This window comes from Mobula hypostoma, chromosome 15 (genome assembly GCF_963921235.1).
Source record: "Mobula hypostoma chromosome 15, sMobHyp1.1, whole genome shotgun sequence".
NCBI classification, from domain to species: Eukaryota; Metazoa; Chordata; class Chondrichthyes; order Myliobatiformes; family Myliobatidae; genus Mobula; species Mobula hypostoma.
In genome coordinates, this window is record NC_086111.1 from 18192283 (window position 1) to 18205646 (window position 13364).

The following is a 13364-nucleotide window of genomic DNA, read 5'->3' on the forward strand; positions in this document are numbered from 1 at the left end:
TGAATCACTATTACTGTAATGAATTTACTGCATTGTTGAAATATAACTAGTGACAATGTATAGTCCACACAAGACAGTGAAATCAATGAAATATATCTCCAAACACCTTTTAGTAGAAGAGGTGGATATCTAACCACTCATTCTACAATTCTGAAACGTACATACATATGGAGGATAATAGTTACACAAAATAAAACATTATGAAGGTATCAGCAGCTATTCCATGAAGCCCCCTGTTGGTCAGGGTCGACTAAGGATATTGCATCCTAGCTATCTACATGATAGGCAAGCCAGTACGATATGGAGAGCAAGGTGTTGCCCATGCAGCAGGCTCCCCCAGCTCCACACAGCTGATGAATCCAAAGGAACAGCAGAGACCAATATAGTTTGGCACCAGTGGCATTGCAGGAGTTGCCAGTCAGTGTTGAACTCAACATAGGACTGCCTCAAGGACTCCATCTCTGATTTTTCCTCAGAGTTACTCATGAAGCCTTCCCCATGAGTGGGTATAGCCACAAGGCAGCAGAGGTTTGTGATCAGAGTTTTTCTTCTCCTAGCTGAACTGGCAACCATGGCTGATGAGTCCCATCTGCCTGAAGTGACTGGCTTTGAGGTGCCAGTAACCCACCTTTGCCCTTACTTCTGTCAGTAGGCTTAGTGGCTAAGCCACATGTGAAGGCCATGAGCTGGACCTGGTAGCCAGAGTCTATTTGAGATGTATACCATTGGGAGCATTCAATAGGTAGTGGGAGCTCATCCCCTGGCTATGACAACCTTAAGGAACCAGCAACTATCCTAGATTAGAAATAACTGCATCAGTGTTCTACAGCATAAATGTATCATACTCTGAGAGACCAGATGTATTTTGAGTGCGTAAACAACTTATCAAATTGGTGAGGGAGAAGGAACGTGATGAATTTAGAGAATAACTGCAAGAAAAGCCATATTTAAGTAGATTACTTATATAATTTCTCTTAAGTATTCAAGCAGAAAACGTCTATGTTTTACAACTTGGAATCAAGTTACTGACACAAGGAGTTTGAAGCAGTGGCATCATTGTTAGTCCTGTGCTCTGTTCCTTCATCTCAGTATTAAACATGTGGCTCCATGGTAAGGGAAAAATTGATGGAAAGTAACCATGTCATTTTCTTACAATGCTATAGGTACAAGTTAGAAATAACCATAATGAGAGTATATAAAAGGGGAATTTGTTTTAAAAGGAGCATTATTGAATGTCAATTTGTTTTATGTGACAAGATTTAATTAGAAACCAGAAATAATTTGAGCGCTAAGTCAGGAATTTACCTCAGTTACATCATTTTTATTCAGGGATTTCAGGCTGGCTAAAGCTGCATCCAAAGCAGGCAATGCCTCATCTAAATCCTTCTGCGCATCATCAGCAATAGCCTGGGCTATATTTGCCTTTTCTGAGGCCTTTGCTTCCTCTTCACTGACAGCCTTGCGGGTCTCTTCTGCAATGGTAGTATCAACCTGAAATACAGGTGTATTAGGAACCACAAATGTAAACAAACTTTTACAAATCCTTAATGTTATCAAGTCAAGGTCTTAACTGCAACTTGCCATTCCTTTCAACAATTCATAATATTTCTATCAGTGGCACAATGTTCAATCTATGTAATAAGTTTAATTAAACTTTGTGCTTTTTTTAACCAGACTATGCAACATGAAAATTAAACCTCTTACCCCTAACCATAAGTCTATGTATGCCCTCTAGTTTTACTCACATCTGCCTTAGTGAAATTTGTAACAATCTTTTAGCAGTTTGCAAAACCTGATCTACAGCACGAGCCTCCTTTGGTTTTGTGCAGTACAGACGTTTGATCAAACGTTTCCATCAAAGTCCAAGTCGAGTCTATTGCTATGTCTGCACAGGTGCAATGCAAAACTTAATTACAGCAGCATCGCAGGCACATAGCAATATGCAGTGCAAGCAGAATTCACAAAAACATTAATTATAAATTATACACAATTTTTATAAGAAAGCACAATTAAAACAACAAAAATCATAGTTAATGTTAATGCAAGGTCAAATTGGCCATAGTGTTGCTAAACTGTATTGATTAAGGTTTTGCTCAATAAGCAAAGGGTTGAAGGGAGGTAGCTATTCCTGAACCTGGTGGTGAGGGACTTTGGTTTCTGTACCTTCTGCCCATTGGTAGCTGCATAAGGATGGCATGGCCTGATGGTGGAGATTTCTGATGACTGATGTTGTGTTCTTCAGTCTGTATCACAGGTAGATACTACCAAAGGCAGGCGGGATGTAACGTGATGTCTTGTGCAGAGACCACTAATCACTCTGCAGCTTCATAAGTTCCTGTGCAATTAAATTGTCTTACCAGACAACTAGTCAGGACACTTTCAATAGAACTTCTACAGAAATTTGTTAGAATGTTCCTTGACAAGATGAACCTCCTTAAGCAAGACACTGTCATGCTTTATTTATGATTGCATCTATGTGCTGGGCCCAGGGCAGGTTATACAATATATTAACATCCAGGAATTTAAAGTTGCTGACTCTCTCCACTGCCAATCCCTCAATAAAAACTGGCATATGTTCACCCACCTTCCCCTTCCTGAAGTCAACAATCAGCTCTTTAGTTTTGCTGACATTGAACAAAAGGTTGTGATTGTGGCACTAGTCAACCAGGTGACCTCTTGCCCTAGTCAGCAGACTCATTGCAATCTGGATTCATCCAACAGCAGTAATGTCATCAGCAAATTTCAAGATGGCATTGGAGCTCTACTTAGCCACACAGTTATATGTGTACAGAGAGCAGAGCGGGGGCCAAGCAAGCAGCCTGAGGTACCCCTGTATCAATGGTCAGCGAGGAGGAGATTCACTGCTGGGTCCAGTTGCAGAGGAAGGTACAGCGACCCAGGTGCTGTTCACTGCTGGGTCTGCTGGTGAGGGGACTGAGCGTCCAGTTGCAGAGGAAGGTACAGCGACCCAGGTGCTGTTCACTGCTGGGTCTGCTGGTGAGGGGACTGAGCGTCCAGTTGCAGAGGAAGGTACGGCGACCCAGGTGCTGTTCACTGCTGGGTCTGCTGGTGAGGGGACTGAGCGTCCAGTTGCAGAGGAAGGTACGGCGACCCAGGTGCTGTTCACTGCTGGGTCTGCTGGTAAGGGGACTGAGCGTCCAGTTGCAGAGGAAGGTACAGCGACCCAGGTGCTGTTCACTGCTGGGTCTGCTGGTGAGGGGACTGAGCGTCCAGTTGCAGAGGAAGGTACAGCGACCCAGGTGCTGTTCACTGCTGGGTCTGCTGGTGAGGGGACTGAGCGTCCAGTTGCAGAGGAAGGTACGGTGACCCAGGTGCTGTTCACTGCTGGGTCTGCTGGTAAGGGGACTGAGCGTCCAGTTGCAGAGGAAGGTACAGCGACCCAGGTGCTGTTCACTGCTGGGTCTGCTGGTGAGGGGACTGAGCGTCCAGTTGCAGAGGAAGGTACGGTGACCCAGGTGCTGTTCACTGCTGGGTCTGCTGGTAAGGGGACTGAGCGTCCAGTTGCAGAGGAAGGTACAGCGACCCAGGTCCTGAGATTTGATGATAATATTAAACACTAACTTAACATGCTTTGCAAAGCATTTAAGAATTTCTAGGCCTGGTTGTTTTTATTATTTTGGATCTTTTCAGACATTATCTGCTGCAAGCTAAGGAGATGAATGGAAAATGTATTCAGTTGTGCTACTCTAGCCACTTTTGTTGTAGCAGTTTTGATCCATTAGTGTGTCTTTTCCTGCCTAGGTACTTCCTACATATTCATATTAACACTGCTGGTAATAAACTTCTTGCCAGACCTGGAGTACTTTTGCTTGCAGAATTCTGTACTTCAATACAGTATTTACTATTTTAACTTGCAATGATATCAATAAGACCATTAAATTTCTTGTACCTTTATTTTTTCCATCGTTGTTGCAGTATCTTGTGCTGCCTCCTCCAGAAGGGGCCGAGTTGATTCCAACTCTTCCTGCATCTTAGCCACATCTTCTGCAGTGCGCAACAGCTACATCAGAAAATAAAATGCTGGATACATTTCATTGATTTGGCCTTGCATGCACTGACAAATTGTCATTGTTTAGCTCTTCATAACATAAGGCATAGGACAAAGTGGCCCCTTGCGTCTGATCTGCCATTCAATAAGATTATGACTAATCTTTGGCTTCAATTGATCTCACAACCCTTAATTCCCCTGTTTACCTTTCTTCTTTATTCTTTATTGGCATGTACTTTCAGAGGTAAGAATTCTTAAGATTTACAACTCTTTTTGAAATTAAATTTTCCCTCATTTCAAATTACCATCCTTTATCTTGAGGCAATGCCCTCACTGGGTGGGAAGTCCTTACAGCAGCTTCCCAGTTAAGCTCTTGCTTAGTCCAACCATTTTTGTCTTACATTTATGATTAATTCCTGAACAGAAAGGAGACGTGAATGTTTTCTTTATTGACACAATCAAGATACTCTGCCTACTCAGAACAGTACACACAGTCTTGTTTAAAAAATGCTTTGCATACTGCCCAGAGTTCTGTGCCCAAATGTGATCACCCTCATTCCTCTAAACTCCATACTATATAGACCTAATATGCTGAAATGTTGCTCAAAGACAACCAACCTTATCCCAGAAATTAATCTAGTTAACTGGCTCCAAGACAAAGATACCTTTCCTTAAATAAGGAGCACAAAACTATATGTTATGTTTTGGTTGCATTCTCAGTTGTGCTCCATTCCTCTTCCAATGAAGACCCTTATCCCATAAGCCTTCCTTATTACCTGCTGTACCTGCGTACTGATTTTGATATTTGAAAAATGTTGACCTTGACAACTATATTTTCATTTCATTTAAACAATTCTTTAATTTTCCAATATTTCTATGGAAGTGGATAATTGCTCACTCCTCCTCATTATACTTCATCTGATATATTTTTGCACACCCACAATCCCTCTATATCTTTTCTGGTTAATTCTGGTTAAGTGGATCCTGGTTAATTGGGCCTTGGTTAATTGGACAGGTGCTTATTTGAGACAACTGTTAAAGAACAAAAACAAATTGAGAAAATAGCCAGGATTCCCTTCATTTATTTGGGACATGTAAGAAAGGAGTTAAATAAAGTTTGTAAGACAACATGGAGTTAGCTTGAAGTGTGACTGTTTTGAGAAAGTAAAAGAGAATTAGTACACGGCAATGTTTTGAGAGCCATAATGGTGGAAAATGTTGAAAAATATGTTTGTCTCTGCTGAAGGTCATTAAAGAGGAGGGGGGTGCAGCTGGTATCACCAAGGCATAGTGTAAGGGGTTTTGAATGGTATAAAAAGGGCACTTTCTTTGTGTAAGTGTGAGAGTTTTATCTTAAGCGAGGTCATGGCTGGTCCAAGTGCTAAGCAGATAGGGGCAGGTATTGAGAGTGAGTGAGAGTGAGAGAGAGAGAGAGAGAGCGAGAGCGCGCGAGAGAGACTACATGTAAGATTGGCGGATCCGAGACTCCCCTCTGACATAATGTGTCACGCAGTTTTCCTTTCTTATATCTTTTTAACTATTCAATGAAACTTCGGCTAATTGGGGCAGTTGTTTAATTGGTCAAAATGTACTGGTCCTGATGTGTCCCAATTAACTAGAATCCACTGTATACTATACTCTTCACAGTTTATTTTTTCATCTGTCTTTGTATCACCAGCATTTGCATGGCTTCTCTTCACAGAATCAGAGTCAGAGTCAGAGTCAAACAACACAGAAACAGGCCCTTTTGACTAACCTCATCTACGCCACTATGATGCCTATCTATGCCAATCCCATTTGCCTATATTAGGCCCATATCCTGCTATGCCTTTACTATTCATCTATCCAAATACTCTTTAAATAATGTAATTGTATCTGCGTCTTCCACTTCCTCTTTCCAGATAACCACATTCTCTGTGAATAACTTCTCCTCAAATTTCCTTTACATTTCTTCTGTTTCTCCTTAAGTTGTGCCCTCTAGTTCTAGATGCCCCTTCCCTGAGAAAAAGACTTTGACTATCCTATCTATACCCCTATAACATCTAAGGTCATCCCTCAGCCTCCTGTGTTCCAGTGAGAATAAACTCAGCCTACCCAATCTCTCTTTATAAGCGAAATTATGTGTGTGGTTCGTCCATTGTCGTCGATGAAGACCTCGACACCATTAGTCACTTTGAGACTGGATGTGGTGTGTCCAAAGATGACTGGTCAGGCCAATTCGGGCACGGAATGTCCTGGCACGTGTTGGGCAGACATGTTTAGGCACTGCAGTTGTTGCGCTGGTGGCTCTGGACTTGCGCAGCTCGCGCTTGTGTTGTGCTTCTGCAATGTGCCTTGCTTCATAAGCTTGACAGCCCTTGTGGATCAGGCCACGCCAGGTAGGGTGGTTTTGTGCCAGCATTTCCCAGGAGGTCGTGTCTATGTCAAATGACTCCAGGGAGGCCTTTAGTGTGTCTTTGTAACGTTTCTTCTGCCCTCCATACGAGCGTCTTCCAGCAGAGAGTTCCCCAAAAAGGAGCTGCTTGGGTATGAGCTCGCCCGGCATGCGGATGACATGACCTGCCCACCAGGTCTGTGCTCTCATCAGCAGTGTGTGGACTGATGGTAGACTTGCTCTAGAGAGAGCTTCAGTGTCTGGTACTTTGTCTTGCCATCTGATGCCTAATATTCTGCAAAGACAAGTCATGTGGAAATGGTTGAGCTGTCTTGCATGCCTTCGATACACAGTCCACATTTCACAGGCATACAGGAGGGTAGTGAGTACCACGGCTCTGTAGACCTTCAGTTTTGTTGCTGGACTGATTCCTCGATGTTCCCATACAGTGGAGCACAGTCTACCGAAAGCAGAACTTGCCTTTGCTATTCTGCAGTTAAATTCTGTATCAATAGTCACTGCTCGGGAGACGGTGTTGCCAAGGTAATTAAACTGGTCAACTGCCTGTAGTTTCTGTCCTTTGACTGTGATTTTTGGTTCTGTGTACGGTGTATGAGGGGCAGGCTGGTGCACGACTTCGGTCTTTTTGATGTTGATGGTGAGTCCAAAGTTGTCACAAGCCGTGGAGAATTTGTCCATATTGACTTGCGTCTCTGGCTCCGAGCCAGCATACAGGGCGCAGTCATCGGTAAAGAGGAAGTCTCTCAGAACAGTCTCCTTCACTTCGGTAATAGCTTGAAGTTTCCTCAGGTTGAAGAGCTTCCCATCCACTCTGTACTTGAGGCTGATTCCAGCATCACTGTCCTGGAAGACACCATTCAGCATGGCAGAAAACATCATGCTGAACAGTGCAGGTGCGAGCACACAGCCCTGTTTGACACCATTGGTGACTGGGAATGCCTCAGAGGATTCTCCGCTGTCCAGCACTCTGGCCATCATGCCATCATGGAACTGGCGTACCATCAAAATGAATTTGGCGGGGCAGCCGAACTTTGACATGATCCTCCACAGGCCTTGTCTGCAGACAGTGTCAAAGGCTTTCGTGAGGTCAACAAAAGTTGTGTAGAGTTCACGATTCTGCTCCTGACACTTCTCCTGAAGTTGGTGCGCAGCAAAAATCATGTCAATAGTCCCACGACCTTTGCAAAAGCCACACTGTGACTCTGGCAGCAGGCCCAGCTCCAGATGAATGACCAGATGATTTAGTAGGACTCTTGCAAGGGTTTTTCCTGCAATGGAGAGCAGCGAGATTCCACGGTGGTTGTCACATACTTGTCGATTGCCCTTCCTCTTATAGAGGTGTACGGTGGATGCATCTTTAAGTTCCTGAGGAATGGATCTTTGCTTCCAAAAAGACTGGAACAACTTGGTGGGCTTCTCTATAAGTACAGGATCACTGGCTTTGTAGATCTCTACAGGTATGGCATCTGCCCCTGGGGCTTTGCCACTGGATAGTTGGCTGACAGCTTCCGTGACTTCGGCTACTACCGATGGGTCATCCATGGCGCTGTTGATGTCGACCTGGGGAATCCTGTCTATTGCCTCATTGTTAATAGATGGCAGTTGGTTGAGGACGGCTTCAAAGTGTTCAGCCCATCTCTGCAGGATCTGAGCCTTCTCTGTAATGAGAGTTGTACCATCTATACTCAGGAGGGGGGAACTCCCGACAGATTGAGATCCACAGAGTGTGTTGGGGGCTTCATAGAGTCGTTTCAAGTCATTTCTGTCAGCATATCCCTGTATTTCATCTGCCTTGGTACTCAGCCAGGCATCTTGCATTTTATGCAGTTTATTCTGAACTATCCTGCGAGCACTGGTAAAGGTGTTTTTCTTGGCAGCTGATGATGGGTCATTCCGATGGGCACGATGAAGGCGGTGCTTTTCCACAAGTAGAGCCTGTATCTCCTCATCATTCTCATCAAACCAGTCAAGCTGCTTGTGGGTAGAGAGCCCTAGCATCTTCAGTGCAGATGAATGGACAGCATCCCTGAAGCGATCCCAGTCGTCCACAGTGCTGCCTGCAAGGTGTAGGTCAGCAAGCTTGGTTTCTAAATCTTCAGCCAGTGCTGAAGCAATGCTGGGGTTCTTCAGCCTGGCCACATTGATTCTTTTCATATCCTTGCTTCCTTGTGGTCGCCACTTGGGTCTGATGCGGAGCTTCATTTTGGAGACAATGAGCTTGTGATCTGTCCAGCAGTCAGCACCACACGTGGCCTTGGTCACTCTGACATCCTGCCTGTCCTTTCTCCTGACAGTGACATAGTCGATAAGATGCCAATGCTTAGAGTGGGGGTGCATCCAGGAGGTCTTGTTATGGGTAGGCAGGCGGAAAGTTGTGTTGGTGATGAGCAGGTCGTGTGCTGCACATGTCTTCAGTAAGAGTAGGTCATTACTGTTACATCTGGCCACTCCATGTCTCCAAACGACTCCCTGCCAGGCTGCAGAGCCGCGCCCTACCCTTGCATTGAAGTCGCCGAGCAAGATCAGTTTGTCGGTGCTGCTCACTGCTGATAGTAGGGCGTCTGGTTCTTCATAGAAACTGTCTCTCATCTCGTCCGGGTTGGTCATTGTGGGGGCATAGGCGCTGATCAGGGTGGCTTGACTTCTGTTCTGTAGCGGAAGCTGTAGTGTCATGAGCCGGTCGTTCACACCCTTGGAGAGACTGGCAAGTTTCCGAACAAGGTGACTCCTGACGGCGAATCCAACTCCAGCATCACTATGCTCATCGCTGCCGCGACTGCTCCAGAAAAAAGTGTATCTACCTCCAGTTTCAGTCAGCTGACCTTCGTTGGCAAGACGAGTCTCACTCTGGGCTGCAAAGTCAATGTTGTATCTTGCAAGCTCTCTGGCAACTAAGGCTGTTCTTCTCTCTGGTCTGTTTGTTGTAGGGTTGTCCAATAGCGTGCACACATTCCAAGTGCCAATGGTGAGCGGTGTCACCTTGCATTTTGTTGTGTTTGTTTGACTGCCAAGATAGGAGCAACGCCAGGCGCGGTAAACTGGCCGGGGTGTAATGAAGCAGGCAATGTTTGGGGCACCTTTTCTAGCTCCTTCCTCATACTACGGAGGTGAGCAGTGCGTTCCTAAAGAGGGCTGCTCAGTCGCCCAGGTAGATGCCGAGTTTCACTGCTGCTTCGGTCAGCGAAAAGCAACCATTAGACCCGAGTCGCCTGTGTGCAGGTCCGTGACTACAGCTCTCAGTGTATCCACACCTGCTGCTTCGTCGCTCGCCCATCGCCACAGGACTTCAAAGTTTGAGGGTGATGATGATGATGATGGTGTCGACACTAGCGCTTGATTTGGATTTAAGTGAAGGAGAGTTGTGCAGCGTCAGCCTCACTCTCTTCCCAATTCGCATCTGGATCCAGTGGCAAGACAAGAGTCGAGATGGCTGGAGATGGGACTAGGCGCAGTGGATGACCAGGATATCTTCTGTGTCTTGTCCTGCTCTACGCGTTCCACGACGCTTGCAGAGACAGTCTGCTTGACCGTTGGACCTTCCATTGGTCTCGTCCGCTCAGTCAGCCGGAGTCCATCTTCACATGCTGGGATAGACAACTCCCTATCTCACCGAGGGTTTGAGACCCGTCAGCTACCCTCACCTGGTTTAGCCGGCTTGTCAAAGCCGTTGCCCGGGGTGTGGCCGCTGTCGCATGCAAACAGCTACAGGGAGCCACAGGTGAGAGCTGAGTGCCAGGTGGGGACCAGAGGTGGACAAACTGGCTTGAAAAGGACGCGACATGTTCCCCCACCAGAGGTGCTACCCCTCCCTGATGCCCCATACACCCCAAGCGAAGTTATACATTCCAGGCAAAAGCTTAGTGAATTTCATCTGCACACTCTCTATTGCTAGCACATCCTTCCTGTAGTGTGGTGACCAGAATAGTACACAGTACTCCAAGTGCAGTCTAACCAATATTTTGTACAGCTGCAGCAAACTTTTATACCGAAAGCCTTGGCCCGTAAAGGCGAGCATATGACATGCCACCTATGTCACCACTTTCAGCGAGCTAAGGACTGGCACCTAGAGGTCTCCTTACACTAGCACTTAGGTTTCTACCATTTACTCTACACATCCTACCAGAATGTGATGTCTTAAAGTGCATTACCTTATACTTGCTTGCACTAAATTTCGTCTGCCAATGCTCTAGCCCAACCTTCCAGCTCATCCATGTCCTACTATCTCCTTGTACAGCCTTCTTTGCTATCTATGACACAACCACTTTTCATTTAATCTGCAAACTTACTAGTAAGCGGTTTATATTCTCTATTCTCACTTACAGTGTATATATCACAAAGAACAAAGGTTCCAGCATCAGTCTCTGTGCAATACCACTCCCAGTCAGAAAGTACCCATCCTAGCTTCTATCACCAGACCAGTTTTGGACTCAGGTTTACTATCACGCCTTAAATCTCTTGTGATTAACCTTCTGGATCAACTTTCTATGGTGGGACTTGTCCATACAAAGCAGGCCTACATTTCTGTCTTCATCACTTTTCTTAGTTGCTTCCATCGAAGTCATTAACATACTTATAAACAGCTGAGGCACCACCAATGATTGTGTTTTCCCTCTTTCAGCATTCTCCTTTCTATGCTAAACATTACCTTCAATGCCATCAACATTCATCTTGCATACATGGCACCACATACTTCTTGTAAATCCAGAGATACTGTACTACTACATCTGTATATTTGCTGGTTCCTTTTTAATCGAACTGCTAGTTACATCCTAAACAATGCTCACAAGTTAGTCAAATGGCATATCGTTTTATAGAATCATGTTGACTGTACCTAAAGTATTATGATCTAACTGCCTTGTTAGAAGATGATAGCCAATATGATACTTAGTTCTGAAATATTTTGTGTGTAATCACGTAGAGCACTACATAATATATCTTTTATTGCAAACATCCAAGTCTGTCAAACCCTGTATTACAGACGAGTTCACCTCATTAGGTGAATGAACTTGCCTCAAACAATATGGAAATTAAAATGTTATCTGCACTGGGAAAGCCGGAGCATCTGCCTGGCCTTTGATGAGGTAATAAGGAGGGAAGTTTCTCGGGGCACATCTGTGTGTGAAATAATATGTACCAACCTTTGGTCTCAGTCACATGGCAACATTTTTTTTTGAAGGCTGGCAAAGGGAGTGGTGGGAATGAAAAGAAGAATACAATTGCAGTTCTTTGGTCAAGGATCATAAGAACATAAAACACAGGAGCAGAATTAGGCTATTTTGCCCATCCAGTCTGCTTCATCATTCCATCATGACTGATTTATTATACCCCTCAACCCATTCAACTGCCTTCTCCCCATAATCTTTGATACCCTTACCAATTAAGAACCTTTGAACCTCTGCTTTAAATATACCTATGACTTGCTTTCACAGCCATCTGTGGTAATTTTCACCACCCTCTGGCCGAAGAAATTCTTCATAATTTCTGTTCTAAAGGGATGTCCTTGTATTCTGATGCTGAGCCCTATGGTCCTAGACTCCCCCAATCTAGGAAACATCTTCTCCATGTCCACTCTATCTTGGCCTTTCAATATTAAACAGATTTCAGTGAGATGCCCCTCATTCTTCCAAACCCCAGTAAGTACAGGCCCTACCGGCTAACAAAAGGTTCTCAGCAGGCTACTGTGCCAAGTTATTTTTGGATTTTCCACCATACAAGTACTTGTAAGGCATATGTGACTATTATTTATCTCAGCACAGGTCAATAATAAAACCTAGAGTATTCCTGCTCTTCATGGTGTAGACACTACCACACCCAAAAAGCTTAATGTTGGATTTTTATTTTAACACGGCAACATGTACAACGTTGAGCACGTCACCTTGTCTAGGCCACTTTTCATCCTGTTTTTGTCTGTTGTCAGCATTTGTATCTTCATACCGATCAGTACAGAGAAGAGGCTGAGCAAGTCTAGGTAGCTCTTAGGTGTGATGTAGTTATGTCTGGAAAGCTCACGCATGTATTGCACGGATTTAATTGCAACTGTTTGATGGATAGATACACACATCTGAACCTAGAGAGAAGGAACAAAGAAATACATGTTTCATGTGTAGAAACAAAGGGAATTAGAGTAAATCTGAAGATTGTAATAGATGAAGCCTCACCAATGCCTTCATGATGTCTGGCCTTGCTTCAAGCTCTGGCATTTCCTCTAGGGAGGCATTAGCAACAGACTGCAGAGCTTCAGTTGGCCATTCATTAAACCAGTCAATGGTACTGCACGTTACAAGAGATGGAAACTGGCGCAGTCGGGCCCTGAACACTTCCCCAATTGGACTGAGGGATGAAATCACCGCAAATGTTTACTAAATTATTTACACTAAAGACCCTATAAAAGATCATGCAGAAGTTATATATATATATTTATAAAACAGATTGTGAGATTAATTCACAGATTATTTCAACAGGTTATTTCATTACCATGTTGATGTTGCAGGTTAGGCCACAAAAAATATACGACTGTCAATAAATCAGTGTTGAAACTCAGCAGCAATTTAAACTGACATGGAAATATTTCAATTTGAGTGACTCAGATTGGTTGCCTCAATTACCAGGGGTCTAGTCACCTTACAGTAAAAAGAAATTGAGTTAACTTGTTTGGAAGTTAATTCCTGTTCTTTGACGGTCAGAGGAAGGAACGTACACACCAGCAATGCTAAACCCATGCAGTCAAACTACTCGAGCAGTCTGACAGATCATCTCTAAGGAGTATCTGAGAACTCTCTGGGTATGATCTGGAATCTCCAACATTTTATTGATATCACCACCTCTCTAGGATGCCTATTATCGTCTAATCTCAGGTTTGCATGTATACACCTGACTCAGGGCTTTACAGCTGAAGCCTTCGTTGGGTCATGTATACCTGGGCTCAGGAACTGCACATACTCACTTAACAACACAATGGAT

At 44.4% G+C, this 13364-nt stretch overlaps 1 protein-coding gene across 1 annotated transcript in view; it reads right to left on the bottom strand.

The window, feature by feature from the left end:
• dnah1 (dynein, axonemal, heavy chain 1) overlaps window positions 1–13364 on the bottom strand; it is a 393587-nt gene that overhangs the window by 89641 nt on the left and 290582 nt on the right. Inside the window, exons 51-54 of the mRNA XM_063068377.1 lie at window positions 12563–12734; window positions 12280–12471; window positions 3911–4021; window positions 1306–1491 (exon numbers count right to left, since the gene is read on the bottom strand). Coding sequence (XP_062924447.1) covers window positions 1306–1491; window positions 3911–4021; window positions 12280–12471; window positions 12563–12734 — 661 coding nt within the window. The remainder of the gene's footprint in view (window positions 1–1305; window positions 1492–3910; window positions 4022–12279; window positions 12472–12562; window positions 12735–13364) is intronic.